This window comes from Anopheles maculipalpis, chromosome 3RL (genome assembly GCF_943734695.1).
Source record: "Anopheles maculipalpis chromosome 3RL, idAnoMacuDA_375_x, whole genome shotgun sequence".
Taxonomy (NCBI): Eukaryota; Metazoa; Arthropoda; class Insecta; order Diptera; family Culicidae; genus Anopheles; species Anopheles maculipalpis.
The window spans coordinates 31,550,758-31,566,473 of NC_064872.1; the positions used below are offsets into that span (position 1 = coordinate 31,550,758).

Here is a 15,716-nt window from a genome sequence, read left to right on the forward strand (position 1 = left end):
TATAAAAAAGTTTGTGGAATCACGTTTGAAGCAACAATATTTGAAATTAGATTATTTTAAAATTTTATAGCATAATTTCCCTTATAGTGCCATAAAACCTTGGGAGCTGTCGAAAAACCGTGACTGTCATGCGAGCTGTCAAAACGGCTTCTTCTTGCTGTCATACGAAAAAGTGACGCCGGGGGTTGTTTGCCTTTTTTGTTGGGGTTCTCCGTATTTTTATCGTGCTTTTATATTACAAATTAAGCTATTAAACCCGACAATCGACGGCCAATCGATGAGCGGAAGTGGAATGATGTACGGTGGCGATGAGATTGGTGCGCTCGTGTTCGATCCGGGTCATCATTCGTTGCGCGTCGGATATGCACAGGATGACACACCGAAAGCCGACATCCCTTCGGTGGTTGGCGTTGGTCCGGCAGATCCGGTAATGAATTCGGATTTGGAAACGAAAGCGGACAACAACATTGGGAGCAGTATGTATCACTGGGGGGTTGTATAAAGAAAAGGATTGGATGATATAGTTGAATGAAATATTGTCTTTCTTTCAGCGAATAAATACTACGTTGATACCACGCATATCAATGTCGCCCGGCCGAATATGGAAATTCAGTCGTACATGAAGGATGGAATGATTGAGAACTGGGATTTGTTCGAGAAAGTGCTTGACTATGTGTACGCTAAGGTCAGTATGCGTGCTCTACTCACGAACGTAAACCCTTCAAAACGGTGCTAACAAATTCGGAACCTTCTCGGCAGGTTGTGCAATCGGAATCGATGTATCATCCGGTCCTATTTTCAGAATCGGCCTGGAACGTGCGTAACAATCGTGAGCGGTTGACCGAGCTAATGCTTGAGAAGTACAACGTTCCGGCATTCTTTCTGGTAAAAAATGCGGTTCTGGCCGCGTTTGCAAACGGTCGTGCTACCGCATTGGTGGTGGACAGTGGAGCAACACATACCTCGGCTGTTCCGGTTCATGTAAGTTTGGCTCAAGCTTTGCTCTGTGTGTCTCAGGCTTCATATAAAATTCTCATCCACCCTTCGCAGGAAGGCTACGTTCTAAGCCAAGCGGTTGTAAAATCACCCCTCGGTGGTGATTACCTTTCGCTCCAGTGTCGCCACTATCTCGAAAGTCAAAACATTGACCTCACACCGACGTACGCGATCGCTTCGAAAGACGTTATAAAGGAGCGCGATACGGCACGCTTCACGCCGAAGGAATTACCCGAAAAGTTGACCGCTTCGTGGCAACAGTACATGCTGAAGGGACTGCTGCAAGACTTCCAAATGTCCATTGTACAGGTACTGGAAACACCGTACGACGAGCGAACGGCCGCCCAAATCCCTGCCGTACATTACGAATTCCCGAACGGTTACCATCAGGACTTTGGTCCGGAACGGTTCAAGCTGGCGGAAAGTCTGTTCGACCATAACATGCTTGGAGCAGGTCAGCTGGCTTCCGCCAGCGTGGGCATGTGTGATGCGGACGTTCGCCTGTCACTGTACGGCTCGGTGGTGGTAACGGGTGGTAACTCTCTACTGCCCGGCTTTGCCGAACGACTTAACCGTGATCTGCAGCACAGGGCACCCTCGAACACGCGGCTGAAGATGATCTCGGCGAATGGATCGGTTGAGCGAAGGTTCGGCGCATGGATCGGAGGATCGATTCTTGGTAGTATCGGCACATTCCAGCAGATGTGGATCTCATCGCAGGAGTACGAGGAATCGGGCAAAAGTCAGGTCGAACGAAAGTGTCCCTAGACGCAGTGTGTGTGTGTGTGTGTGTGCATACTTTCTTTTAATTTTATAAACAAACTGTATTCTGTAAACATTTTATTTCAACGATTTGTGCAAAACGCAAGGCACAACATGATGGTGGTGAATACAAGTAATAACATTTTGCCGGTATGGTAGAGCATGACCTCGAATAAGCATCTTGTGGGTGTGTTTTCTTGATCGCTTTTCCCTCCGTTTTGCTTTGATCGTTCGTTTTATAGTTGCACGTTTAACGTATAAAATGTTTCTACTTAGAGCAGTATAGTATACAAAATAATACCCCACATTCCAGAAATAGCCGAGTAGGGTGTAATCGGCTTTTGAAAGCAACCGTGAATGACGATTTGATTGAATTCTCGATAACCACAACGGTCCCACTCATCGTCCTAACTAATCTCATCTCAAGTGGCCGAACTGTGGCAAGTGTGAAGAAATAACGCCCCACGGGGTTATTGCGCATCGTGATCGTGGGGCAATCTACAATACATCGATCGTCGGAAGTCTAAATTGTTTGCATTTTACACCCGGCACTTAATGGCCACGTAGTAGCATCTTTGAGCGATCGAGTTTTTACAAGAGGGAGGGGTCATACGATCAGCCAGAGCTAAATCAGATCCGTCTTCCAGTTTGTGGTGTGAATGATAGAATTGTGGATTGGTTGTTTCGCTTCAAACTGGTTAGCGGTGGTTTATCGATTTGTAATCATTGCGTTGCCGCCATTTCTACGGTAGTGTGAACAAGGTTGTTGCATTCTGAGAGCTATTGGTGCACATGTGCATGTGACGCTAATCGTACGGTTAATGCATTTGGTGTACTTTGTACTTTCACACAGTTTGAATGTAACTGAAACCGTTACAACTTCAGGCAAATCCGATGAGTAAATCGAAAAATCCGAAAGTACAATAGAGTAACGGATCCTTTGAACTAGGTTCTAGGGTAAAAATTAGTACTGATCATAATGAAAAAGCTTCCTTCTCCTTCTTTTTAGACTCCGCCACCGCAAGATGTCTTGGGCCGCGATTTCTGTTTTCGTTGACCCGATTTAACGACAGTTGGATAGTCAAGTCAAGCGTATGCGGTAGAAGATCCTCATCACCGAGCCGAACTGACTATCTAGCTACGAACAGTTGAAGTCTAGGGTGCCAGAATTGATAGTACAAGTCTTTAATTGGTTAATATAAAGAGGTAGTCCGAAAACCTTGGTACTTTGGACAAACCAGCCGATTTGCGAATATTCTTTCCATCTTGGGATCTCTCTCTCCCTCCCTCCCTCCCTCCCTTTCTCTCTCTCTCTCTCTCTCTCTCTCTCTCTCTCTGTCTCCTTCTCTTTCTCTTTCTCAGTCCCTCCCTCCCTTTCTCTCTCTTTCTCTCCCCCACTCACTCACTCTTGCTTTAAATAACTCAAAACTAATTTAAAATGGTTTTTGGAAATTTTCCATTTTAAAATTCCGAAGGGTACCATTTTCGGTTACCGATCGTAACGAGTTTTGAAAATTTTCCATAGGCTTTTACACGCCAATGCATGGTTGCCAAATCTATTCAGGTAGCTACAGTAAGCGATTTATCGCTCAGAAGAGGACCATCAATGACCATTCTTTTCCTACAAGAAATACATAACAAAAGAGAATTTGTAAAAGGTTTTTGAAATTTTCCATCATCTTTGATGGAAAGGTTTCCATTCCCTTTTTTGTTCTGCTTACGTTGGGATCTTTTTTGTAAAAGAATTGTTGTATGTCGCACCGATTCATCTCATTTATAGAAGTGTAAATTGGGTTTACATTGAATACATCAACTTTTTCCACCTTATAAGGCAGAGAAATAAGACAATTTACTGTGATGTACAAGTTTCATTCTACACCAGTGTAACCTCCATTCCAGTGTTTGTTTGTTTTCCTTCCTGCTCACTCTACCGCGTGTGCATCTTTTTAGAGGGAAAAAAACAAATAACACAACGGTACAAATGCACCGACAGTGCGGTAAAATGCATCTGTCACAACGAAAGTAATTTTAAAATAAAGGAAAATATTTAAGTTTTAAACAATTGTAAAAAGTTACATAGAACTTTTACAATGAATCCTGAACATTGAAATAAAAATATAACTTAAATACTCTATTGAAAAAATATCAACAGCCCGCCGTACCTTCTGCTACTCAGCGCACTGTAGCTAGTGTGTGCGTGTGTGAGTGCGCGCGTTTCCAAGTATAAAGGACCCCGTCAAGTGCACTGGAGTGAAGCTTTACCATTCCAGTTTTGCTCTCGCGCCGTACCGAAACGCGTTGTACGCCTCGTTCACTTTTGTTGGTGCGTTTTCTCCGCTGTTCAGTTTTTAAGTGTTTGAAAACAACAAAATACAAAAAATCATAACCTTAACAAGTTTACTACATTACAAACAGTGGAACAAGTGGGTGACTCCTGCTTAAAAAAAGGTGGGTTTTACTCAACATTCAGTTTCCTATGGTGGTGGTGATGGTGGTAGCTGGTGTAAATTTAATTAAAAGTTGTGTCCTTAGCATCCTGCACCGTGTGGGTCTACAGGGTCTACATGAGGCGGCCGTTGTTTGTGCTTTTTTTTAGCTTGCTTGCCGTTGTATGAAAAATCTGTCAAAAGTCATCAAAAATGCGGAAAAGCTTTTCGAAACTGTCGATTAGAAAACTCTTCGCTCCCCTGTGTGTTGCGAGGGTGGGTGGGTGCAGACTTACATGCTGACAAGAGCTCGCCTGGGGATCGGTCTCGGGAAATGGCAATGTTTTGTTCCTTCCGGTGAAAAGTGGCTATGCTTTTTTTTTTCTTTCTTCAAATCATTTGCCAAGCATTAGTGTTGCTTGGTGATGATGATTTTTTCGTTTCCAGAACCTGCTCTGGTATGAGATAATGGCAAAACACAACACGGCAGCCAGCCAGCCATCATCATCATTGCACAGTAGGCCGTGTGCCAAAAATAGCTCATAAAAGAGATAATAAAATGTGTCGACTGCTGGATGGCTGGGCTTGGCTTGGTTCCTTCCTCCACATGTTCAACATATTTTGTCGCTTCATCCGTGGGTTTTGGGATGCAATATTATGGATTAGCAGAAAACAATTACGCATTTCATGATAGCAGGCGTACAAATCTCCCACCAATGCCAAAACAAACCCTCAATGAAGAAATGAAGGATGAAGTGATAAATGGCTCAAAGGAAAAGATAAAAGAGGAGAAAAAAAAAGACGAGACGGCCAATGTTTTTGTTTTGATTTATAAGATTAAACACACACATGCAGACTTAAGTCAGTGTTCGACACACGCTTGAGGAATGGATAATGTTATTGCGAGAGCTAATTTTGAATTTTTGATTTTAACTGTTTATTTTATTTTATTTTTTATTTTGATATTGAAATACTTTCCTTACAACATGCTTTGACCACTACTGTTATCTGTTGTTACCTGCATAATTTTGTTGTTTTTCCCCAAGATAAAGCTGTTTCTTATCTACGCATATGAAAACAAAAGCTGAACAAACACTATAAGAAACCTCTCGAAATATTCGGCTATTTTGTGATCTTATCTCTTAGCGACGGCATTTGAAGCTTTGTGGTGCTAATCATGAAAACCCCATAAATAACATACTCTCCCCGTTTGCGGGCTTTCTGTCCCGGTATCGAAGTGTGTAGAGGGACGGTAGTTTAATATCTTCATGAAGCTATTATAAATGAAGGGCATGTGAATGACTTAACGCTGTTAGAGATCGTTCAACATCTCACGGCGTACATCATTGAAAAGGCGGCACAGGCGGCTAGCATATGACCGGAAGACGGATGAGAATACAGGCAGTAGCATGCATGTCTCTGGTACGGCGCTGCTAACCTTCCGATGCTGCTCACAACCTCTCCTACCCGGTTGAACAGGGTCACCGTGAAACGATTCGCTTGTCGGTCTGCGTTCGTTTGGCTGCACTTTGTACCCCTTTCGAGCGACAGCAGACGCTCTAAAACAGGGCTCGGCAAAGTGTGGCATGCGGATCCAACACGGGTTGAAAATATTGGAAGGATCGTCATTTTTATGGTGTGATCATCAAGAACTATTTCCAAAAGTTTTGTCATTTTTTTATCTACTTCTTGTGTCACTCATTCATACAATAAAAAATGCAATTGGAATGTCGACGGTCTTCATGCGGCAGGATTGGGGTTCAAATCCCATCCGGATCATTCCCCGTTGAAAGGGCTACTTACATGGTATCAGCAAGCATGAGCAAAGAAGGAGAAGGACACCCTTTTGCACATTCTTATAGTTGATCTTACTAGTTATAAATATTGTCTTTAATGATTTTACCTTTAAGACAATACGGAGCATGCAGTCATACTATGAAAATTTTTTATCGTGAGTCTTTTTGGGTGGGACGACTCGCATGACTTTACCAGATTTTTGCAGACTTGGATCAGAATTTAAAAACACTTTAAAACTGATAAATCAAACTGTAGTTAAAGTTAAAGATACATTTTTTGCACCACGAGAGAGAACTATAAAAAATCTAATTGATTGGAATAGTTTATATTTTCTTAAATTTAAAAATGGTTGATAAAAAGTTATATAACATGTATAACATCGTTAACAGATTTGTAATATATTTTACTTAAGTGTATGCATGTATATGAATAAAACTTAGTGAGGATTGACTATCTAATGTAGTAGTATCAGGTCTCTTAAGTCACTAGATGGCCGACATGACCTAGCGGATCGTTTTTGGCCCAAGAAAAAGAAAGAGTGCTAACAGGATTTCATACTTTCAAAATATCATACATTGCATGGCTATTAATATCAAAATAAAAAAAAAAGAAATTTATTGAAAAAAGTGTCAAAAAGATTGCATAATGGCTTCATTGGTTCATCTTGTTTGTTTTCCTAACAATTTGTTATGAAGTTCCGTGCTAAACGGGCTCTTTTACTATCTGGATACTTTTGTGAAATATTTGTCCACCCCTGGCTCTAAGTAAAACTATAAAATGAGCCACTTCGACTTTGCCCACTTCGATGCGTGAACGAGCGTGGTGGCTGTTTCTCGAGCGCCGTTTGGTTGGGAAAGGGCAAAGCTTTGGTAAGATTGGATATTGGATAATGGGTCGTGGAGGGATTTCGATTACAAAACTGTTTTTTTAATGGAAAACAAATGTGGTGCTTTCAAAAGCTGGGATTTAAAGGTCCTGAGAAGCTGGGATTTCGATTCTTTGGGATGTTTGGATGTAAATAATTTTGAAATTTTATCAACCTAGAAGAAAAAGGTTAATAAAATTGGTATAAATTTAATTTACACTTAAGCACATTTGGGTAAAAAAGATTTGGTCCAATTGGATTTCCTTGACAAAAAGCTTCATCACAAAAGCTGAAAACATCTCCACCCGGGGGAACAAAGCAGTTTGTTGCCTCCAAATGGTCTTAATTCAATCAGCCAATCATCATCATCGTTGCCTGGGTCTCGCTAGAAAGCAAAAGTGGCTCGATTGAGAACCTGGAGGAGCGGCACTATCGAAATCGATTGACCCGCATTGTACCCTGGTTTTTGCCTGTGGCCTTGGTAACAAACCATTCTGAACGGGCCTGACGGTTCCCAAAGACCGTAGAGGGGTAAAGATTGCACAAAACGACACAAATAAAGGCCCATCACACACACCAGGCCCCAAACACCCCACCACCTCCATGCGAATAAGCGCTGATAAGACGGTTCGGGCCTCCAAAATTGAATTATCAAACACAACACAATTCGGCCAACGATTTCACACAATAAATGCGTTTCTTTGGCTTCTATCTATTTGCAGGTTGTTTGTTTTTTGTGTGCTAAGAAGGTCTGCTGTCTTGCGAGATCCGGTCTGCTCGTGTGTGCGTGTTGGAGCGGTTTTTTGTCTTCTTGTCTGGCGAACGACAGCACTTGATAAACAAGATTCACCCGGGGGTTCTCCTGTCCAGCCCGGATCCGTCGATCATATACCCCGCCAAAATAGTAGCATATTGTGTCCCAACGAAGAGGAAGAGCTTAAACCTGAAAGCACACAGCATCGACACCGTAGCTCTGTCAGCAAACGAGAGGAGGTAGCTCAGCGTCGGTCGTTTTATTGTTATTGGCATCGGAAATAGTCACCAGGGTTGTTTTTGTGACCGTCCGATTGGCACCACTCGCACGCACAAACACACCAAAGTCGCTACCTACACACAGATAGAGAGAGAGACACGGTTGCGGCCTCAAGAAGCACAGCAGCACTGGTTGACCATGGACAACTTACGGAATCTGTTCGGCCAAGTGTCCGCCATGACGTCAATGAAACCATCAACGGCGAGCCCCTCTTTTTCGGTGTCGTCGTCAGCCTCGCCAGTGAGTGGCAGCGTTGGAGGGGCCGGTCGATCCGGTTCTGTCGGTGGAGGAGTTAATGGAACGATGAGAACTCATAAAACGGCCGATCGGGACAGTTACTACTACATCATGTAAGTAAAACCGGTTATTTGAGCATAAAATGTATTTTAAGGCCTCTCTAGGAAGAAGGCACAATTCGTAATTGGATGTAAAATCTGGTCGTTTTAGTTTGATAGCAACGCATTTCCGGAAGCATTTTTTTTAAATTGAATTTTACGCTGTGTATGTCCTTCTCTTATGGCTATCACTCTATCACTCACTATCATTCCACCACATTATAGTCAAGGCTAAGGAATAATTGGATAAGGTCCTCGGGCAAAGCTTTGCGCAAAGAAGAATATTTGTCGCTACTGAGAACAGTTTCTTTTCGATCGACGACATATCCAGCCTGACCAAGCTGTTATGCACCTGATGCTTTAACCCACCGATCATAATTTTAGAACCATAAAACCACGAGGCGATATATCCTCGGTATGCCTTATCATTTTCTTTTCTGCATTTTTCTTGTATGCCGCATTGTTTGGTGACCAAAATCGATCCTCAGAAACGAGAAGAAGTTATCAAACTTAGAGCAGTTGTTTATTGATGAAACGCGTAACACAAACCAATCTTTTAACTGCAATTTGTGGATTGTTTGTTTCGTCCGAGCTGATTCAAATCATTAGCTAATGGTGTGATATTCTGCCCGTTTGTGTTTCTCGTTGTTAATTTAAAATCACGAATTGCTCAATAATAACATTGCAAGAAACATTGTTTCAATACGCATCGGACATGTGATCTGCTTTCATCGAAACTAACCATAGTTCGTCGATTGTCAGTTTTGCGCCTAAATGTATGCAGTAGCGTATAAACAGCGCTCGGTTCATGTGTACACCCTTTGAGAGCTTATGCTTTTGAGCCTCGTTTTTGTCAATCTTTATTGCATTCTTATGTAGAAACAACTGCAAAATTACACGAAAAAATATTCTAATTACGTTTTACTGAGAGAAACTTGATAACCTGTTAGTAGAATAGATAAAAAGTACAGCCCCAAGTGGAATAATTTTTAAATCTATTACAATGTATTTGTTTAAAATACCCACAAAAACCTTAAGCCCAAAAAGGCAACCTTACACTCAATCTAATCGCTTACCGTGCGGAAATTGTGTAGTTCTTTAATGATTAGTTTACCGGTCATCACATAACACCTTGCCTGAACAGTTTGGCTTTTGAGAGGTTCACGTCTTAATCGCGCGAGCACAGCAAGCATGCTTGCTTGTGTCTCCCTCCACAACACTTACAATGTTTTTTTTTTTCATCTACTCATCATGCTAAAAGACCTTCAACTCTACCGGTTTACCTTCAACCCGATGAGGAACCCGGGGAGGAACCCCACTGGGTGGGAAGATGTGGGTTTTTCTTTTTGCACTGCAGTCAAGCGAGAGCGCCTCCCTCCATGTGTGGGGAGTAATAATCAGCGCGTAACAAGCAATGTTGACATGCGTTAGATGTATTGTCGGTCGTTAAAGAAACGGACTTGATGGAACTGGACTGCTTCTAGTGCATCTAAAAATAGCGTTGAATTTATTTAATTTATTTTTTTTCTAAAATATCTATTTTTTTCATTTAAATTTAACCTAGACCGGTTTTCGGTTCAGGCCTCGGATCAGGGAACTAAAATGGATGAGAATGTAATTATGATTAATGGATTTCTATTCCAAAGCTAGATTAGAAAAAAAAATAACAACAACCAAAAGCTCAGCTTAGTTTGTTTGTAAACAACCTAAGAAAGAAGGAAAATGAAGTAAAAAGGTAAAACTGAGGAAACCAGAAATAGATATCAAAAGAGAAGCGTTAAAATCGTAACGAAACTCAACAGCAAACAGCAAACAAGATCATCGATGTTTTGCCTCCAAAGATCTACGTTCTTCGCACTCGGTCTCTCGCTCTCGGGCGGACCAATGTAGAGAACCAGTTCTCGCCTTCAGTTTTATGCGTCACGGTGTGCGTAATAGCGTCGATCATATCGCGGCGGCGGACAGCAACCTTTTTTTTTGCGTCCGACTGGGCCGACTGGCTGACTGAGCCCAACACAACAACATTCCCCCGCCGCTGCTGGCGCACAAAGCGGAAAGGCTTAGTCGATAGTATGGTGGTGCAGGTTAGTTTCAGTTGTTTCGCGACACTGGCCACGAGCAGCAGCGCGCGGGCATAGCCAGGGCAATAATCCCCACGCACGCTACCAATCTAGCAAACAGTCCCAACAGTGGGAAGTGGTGTAATCGAATCGAACTCCAATCGTGTGGTTTTATGTCATAGGCGTGCAGCCCTGTAAACACTCTACCAGCCGGTCGAGTTGTAACGATTGGTTCGTAGTTGATGTATGTGGTCGCTGCCCCATACGCGTTTTAGGCGTCATCAATATTAAACGATCTGTGCGTGCGTATGAGAGCTCAAGAGATCTTTACGGGTGATCGCATTAATCGCGTGGAGTGTGAGAAGAACACATCCACAATTACGATCCTGGTTGCATTGGCTCATCCTCGGCAGAAGAAGAAGAAGCTACATAGCGGCTCAATATCACGTCCATGTTCCTCGTGTTCAACTGGATGTAAACTTTAAAGGTGCTCCAAAAGGTAATGAAATAGTGCAATAAAAATCGGTGAGACAAAGTCTTACTTGAAAGCTGGTTAGATGACTTTCCCAAAAGAGAAGACCGGCTCTTCGGTGGGTTGCATTGAACGGTTGGTGTGCCGGTTATATCATCGGCGAGTGGTATTTCGATAGAATCGTGTGTCCCTTTCAACGTCTCGGATAAGAAGTTATCCCAGAGTCAGAGGTTGTGTAAAATGTTGGCAAACTCTCATAACTTACCCGTGACGCCAGGTTGTCCCCACATATCGAAAGGATAAATGTGTATCGATTGGGCTGAATTCCGAATGAAAAGGGAGACTAGTCATAAATAGCGTACGCTTGTCGCTGTACAAGTTATCGGGGTGCAGGAGCTGGGGCTCAGAATCGTTCAGTCCCTTAAGGGCCATATGGTAACAATTAAGAATTTTAATAATTCAGTGCCGGGTGCCATATGGGGTGAAAGTTACATATGTGAATGTGGTGTGTCCTTCCTTAGGAATCTTAAGGTTATTCGTACCATGCAAAGAATAATAAACCTGCATGAATATCTGAGACTCGAAGATTTTAAAACGAAAAAGGTCCTTCAACAACAACCTTTCACCGATCGATTGGAGTCGGAACATTTATTTTTTTTTTCAAGAAGCCCTAATGACTTTTATTGAAAGAGAAAGATGTGACATTAACATTTTTGCTTTTGTTGGAAGTGAAAACAGATCCATACAAAATGTAGGTTTCGTAGAGTAAAACCTGCTGGTAGAGATCGACGACGAAACGAGAAACAAAAATAGAAAGGTGTTTTGAAAATAGGTGTGAATGATATTTGGTAACACCAATGCTAAAAGCTGTTCGATATTTCGCTTAGGTCCAGTTATATCAGGGTCCAGTTATATACAGTTATATCAGGGTTCGGTAAGCTTTCAAAATTAAAGGGACTAACTCAGTGACTTCATGACAAATATTCAGTCCTGACGATGTTGTTCTGCTTCAATTTCTTGACTAACATAATGTACGAAATCTCTACTAAAAATGTTAATGTTAGAGTAAAGCCCTAACATATTGCACCAGGTCAGGATCAATAGATGGATCAAACTTTGCCGACCACTGAGTGTAACAGGTTTTTGGTCATCTTTTTAGTCTGCAAATTTACTATGCGGATGCATTCGCGCGCCCGTCGCTTCGTCCCAATCTCCATAGCAGCAGCCTAACCACACTTTCAGTTTTATTGTATCATCATGCGTGGCGGGAGGATTGCTTCCTCTAACCGAAAAAAAACTATTGGAATGGAAGAGAACGTTAAGAATAATGTGGCGGAAATTACGTCCAAAAACTGTTGTCATTTGTTTGAAAATCTCCCACAGAGAACTGGTCAAACTGCTAAGTGCCTGCTTTAGGGCAACAACAAACCAAAAAAACGCGGAAAATCCATCAAGGTGATTCGTGCTGTAGGTTTTTTGGTACGAAATGCGTGACGCAGTTTTGCGATCTTGTATTCATAGAACTACGGCATCATTAGTCTATGGGGGTTGGGTAAAGCTCTGTCTCTCTCTCTCTGTTCTTGGCTTAACGATCTTTTAGGTCACGGCGGTCATCTAATGGCTTTACTAGACTTGCCTTTGCCACGTAGTTCAATAGAACGGTCTGGGATGGAATTTAAATCCGGGTCCTGCTATGTAAAGACTGGTGCCATTGTCGCCAGACCAGGCCGTCTTTGGGTAAAGCTAGGGATATCAAAATTGTTCGTAGTAAAAACAGCCGACAGCTAAAAATTAGGGCACAATATTGAAAATATTGCGCACATAATTCTGCGTCATAAAGAAAAGGGTAAGAAATTACTATTAATTTTAAACAGCCCGCAACGGTATTACCGTAAGAGATAAAAAATCTTTGTAGATGATTCAAACCATTGTTTTTTTTTATGAGATCGCAAGCGGACTTCCAAAAAGTCAGTTGAAATAGTGTCTTGATCTCTTGTCTTTGCTGTCTAGTGGCTGTCTATTAGTAGATTTTTAACCAGTCATGAGAACAGGAATAAACAAAAGGTAGCTGGCTTAAATCGGTTATGACCTTATCTGTAGGCTGTACTACTGAGCTGCGCAGTTTGGAGGCCCCCCCCCCTGTCTGGTTCTTGAGCTTGAACGCTCCTTCCTTGATCATCGTTCCGGTTCAATGACAGTAGAACAAGTCTAGCATAACTAACCAAGTCAAGCCTTACGAGGAATGTAACAATCGTCTAGTTTCTGCTTGATCGGCGGAATGGATTAATTCCAAAGTGCGGAAGTTGTAGCATGGAGGAGTTGGGAATGGAAAGGAGTTGAAAGAGATAGTTGATTCATGTTTGATGGTTCATCTGGCCTTCCTCTGTTTTTTTATGTCTCGAAAAGTAAAAAGTTTTAAGGGACATTGAAATTAAACGGACTACGTTGCACTAAACGGTTTAATTGCGTGTGTTTCATTTTCATAAGTTGGTCAAGTTTCTCAAGCGCCACCACACCACCGCACCAGACAGTAATTGACGATTGGTGAAGGTCGCACAATAAGTGCCACTGCTGCGTGCGGATGGACGGTGGTGCATGCAGCTTATGCGGTGAGATGTGGTTTTTTGATATTTAATGTGGATGTGTACAAGCTCCTTCCCAGCAACGTATGCAATCGCTTAGCTTCCCTTCCCCCCCTCCCCCCCCCCCCCACAGCATCAGGTCAGGGTGAGCAATGGTCTCGATCCGTGAATGACCGTGGCAAGCTTCGAGATGATTAATCAAATGCGAACAAACATCTCGAAACGCGCGCAAACGAGTATGGGTGGACGGGGTGAGCGTGTTTAGGCAACAACGCCCAACCAACCGCACCTAGCGGACAATCATCAGTCCGTAGACACAGCAGAAAGCTAAACTGCTGTCAGTTTTGTGGTTCACTTAGAGGTGTACGTGCGAAAACACTACGCAGTTTTCGGCTGGTGAACCGTGTAACGTGTGTACTACTACGGTCAAATCCATCATAACGCGAAGGCATCACCCAAACAAAGATGTTCCGTCCGATAAATTGCCACTCCACATGCTAACCTTTGGAGAGAGAGGAGATAGAAATTGGGCAGGATAAGTGTCCCAAAAGGACACCGGTCGGCACTGTGCGAATGACAGCACGTACAAAATCCAGAATGCCGGGCGACGGGAATTGATGGCTTTTCCATTTTTCATGTCTGCTCCCCGGGCAGGCGATGGCACTACAAAAGCTCTACATTCTATTCTTTGCGGTCTGTTCGAGTGGTGGGAAAGTGTACAGAAAGTGAAGAAGCTAGAAAAGATGATAGAATACTAAGCTCATTCACGCCAAAGACACCTTCCACTTTGGTGGGGATGACATTTTACGGATGTCAGCACAAGGTGCGCCTTATCCTTATCACTTTAAGTTTCCCGTCAGAAGTGTGCGAGGGGTCCATCTTGAGATGCTTTTTCTTGCTTTTGATGGTAAAACGGTGGATACGAAAGGAGCTCTTCTTTGTAAGGTGATGGAAATTTGCGTCATGAGGACGATGGTGCCAATTTTAAAGAATTGATTGTGAAAAATCTATTCAAATTTCGTTGAGATTTCAGGCATCGAAAAGAGAGAGAAGCTCTCTGATAATTCTTTAAGAACTTATGCATAAATTTGAGTTATTATAAATGCTTTACAGCTTCTCAAATATCTTTGAGTTTGTACTACATAGTTTTGATTTGGCATTTTTATGTGATAGTCCTAATTATCTGGATTATCTTAAAAGATTAGATTTATTCTTTAAATGATCATTGTTTGAAAAATATTAAGATTAATTCCAACTAGTTTCTCAAAAATATGGGCGTCCCGGTGCTAAGGCAATAACGATGCCGTTCTTCACACGACAGGACCGGGGTGCAAATCCTATCTGGACCGTTGCCCCGTAGTAAGGACTTGATTATGCAACCACGTGGTATCAGTCTAGTTAGTTAGCCGTTAAAAGATGGCAGGCGTTACCTTAGAAGGTCTTTAAGCTCAATCAAAAGAGGAAGAAGCTTCGAAAATTGTCATAAAAAATGGGAAGATGTCAAAAACATCGGAGAAACTTAAAAAAACTGTGGAACGGTTTTTAAAATATCTGAGAAACCGTGACAAAACTCCTGGATTTACCTTGTCTCCAATTCCATCCTTTGTACGATAGCGCTCCACTCGTGAATGAATTAATTAAAAATTTAAATATTCCCATTTATGTTCGCCTCTTAGCATCATCAAGTGCTGATTTTACAGTTTTTTGCTAATCCCTTTTTCATTCTTATCTTCCCTCTTCCAGGTGGCGTTCCTAGTACTTAGGAGGGAACGGTTTTGCACACTCTACTTCCTGTCAAGTTTCGCCTTTAACGACACATACACACTAGCTGCTTGAACGTGCCGAGATATTAACCTTTCTACGGAAATCTCGCACACCTATCATCCGTTAGCACACCGGCTCCCGCCAGAAGAACACAATCCACGCGCGGACGTCCCAGGATCAAAGTGAATCCCGGCGAACAATACAAACGATGTCACTCTCGCTGCTAGGTGCCAACACGGTCTGGATGATGGCAATCTGGACCGGTTTGCTGCTCGTCTTCAGCCCGGTCCTCTTCGTGGTGAGCGTATGTCTACCGGAGTTGCCCTTATTGCTCATTAGGCGTCTGCATTACATCCCGTTCGATTCGGTTTGATCTTCAGAATGGCTCCGGGGAGGAAAGTGAGGCACATTGGTAGGTTAGCAGCAAGACTAATGGCCACACGCATGGATAGATTACGGATTAGCATGAGTAGCTTCTTCGAATCTGGTAGCACGGACGTTGGTTTTACGTGCGTTCAATAGCTTTTTGTATCGGGGGCTTTGTCTGATCGGTGCCTTATGCGTGGTGGACGAGCTGTAGGGACGAACCCAGGGACAAACACTCCGCTCAGAGACTGCTTATTT

General features: G+C 42.6%; 2 protein-coding genes across 2 annotated transcripts; both read left to right on the forward strand.

Moving 5' to 3' along the window:
- The first annotated feature begins 203 nt into the window (after positions 1-203).
- LOC126564741 (actin-like protein 6A) lies at positions 204-1,804 on the forward strand. Its single transcript, XM_050221838.1, has 4 exons — positions 204-476; positions 552-685; positions 760-981; positions 1,051-1,804. Exons 1-4 carry the CDS (start codon positions 278-280, stop codon positions 1,762-1,764), a joined length of 1,269 nt encoding a protein of 422 aa, XP_050077795.1. The 5' UTR covers positions 204-277; the 3' UTR covers positions 1,765-1,804.
- A 6,193-nt stretch (positions 1,805-7,997) lies between these two features.
- On the forward strand, positions 7,998-15,133 carry LOC126565719 (uncharacterized). Its single transcript, XM_050222924.1, has 2 exons — positions 7,998-8,229; positions 15,072-15,133. Exons 1-2 carry the CDS (start codon positions 8,018-8,020, stop codon positions 15,082-15,084), a joined length of 225 nt encoding a protein of 74 aa, XP_050078881.1. The 5' UTR covers positions 7,998-8,017; the 3' UTR covers positions 15,085-15,133.
- The last annotated feature ends 583 nt before the right edge of the window (positions 15,134-15,716 follow it).

Bases quoted from the DNA above. Each gene is read 5' to 3' on its own strand.
- LOC126565719 (XM_050222924.1), top strand. From the start codon at position 8,018: ATGGACAACTTACGGAATCTGTTCGGCCAAGTGTCCGCCATGACGTCA.
- LOC126564741 (XM_050221838.1), top strand. From the start codon at position 278: ATGAGCGGAAGTGGAATGATGTACGGTGGCGATGAGATTGGTGCGCTC. The intron at 477-551 runs GTATGTATCACT...TCTTTCTTTCAG, and splicing joins GGACAACAACATTGGGAGCA to CGAATAAATACTACGTTGAT. The intron at 982-1,050 runs GTAAGTTTGGCT...CACCCTTCGCAG, and splicing joins CCTCGGCTGTTCCGGTTCAT to GAAGGCTACGTTCTAAGCCA.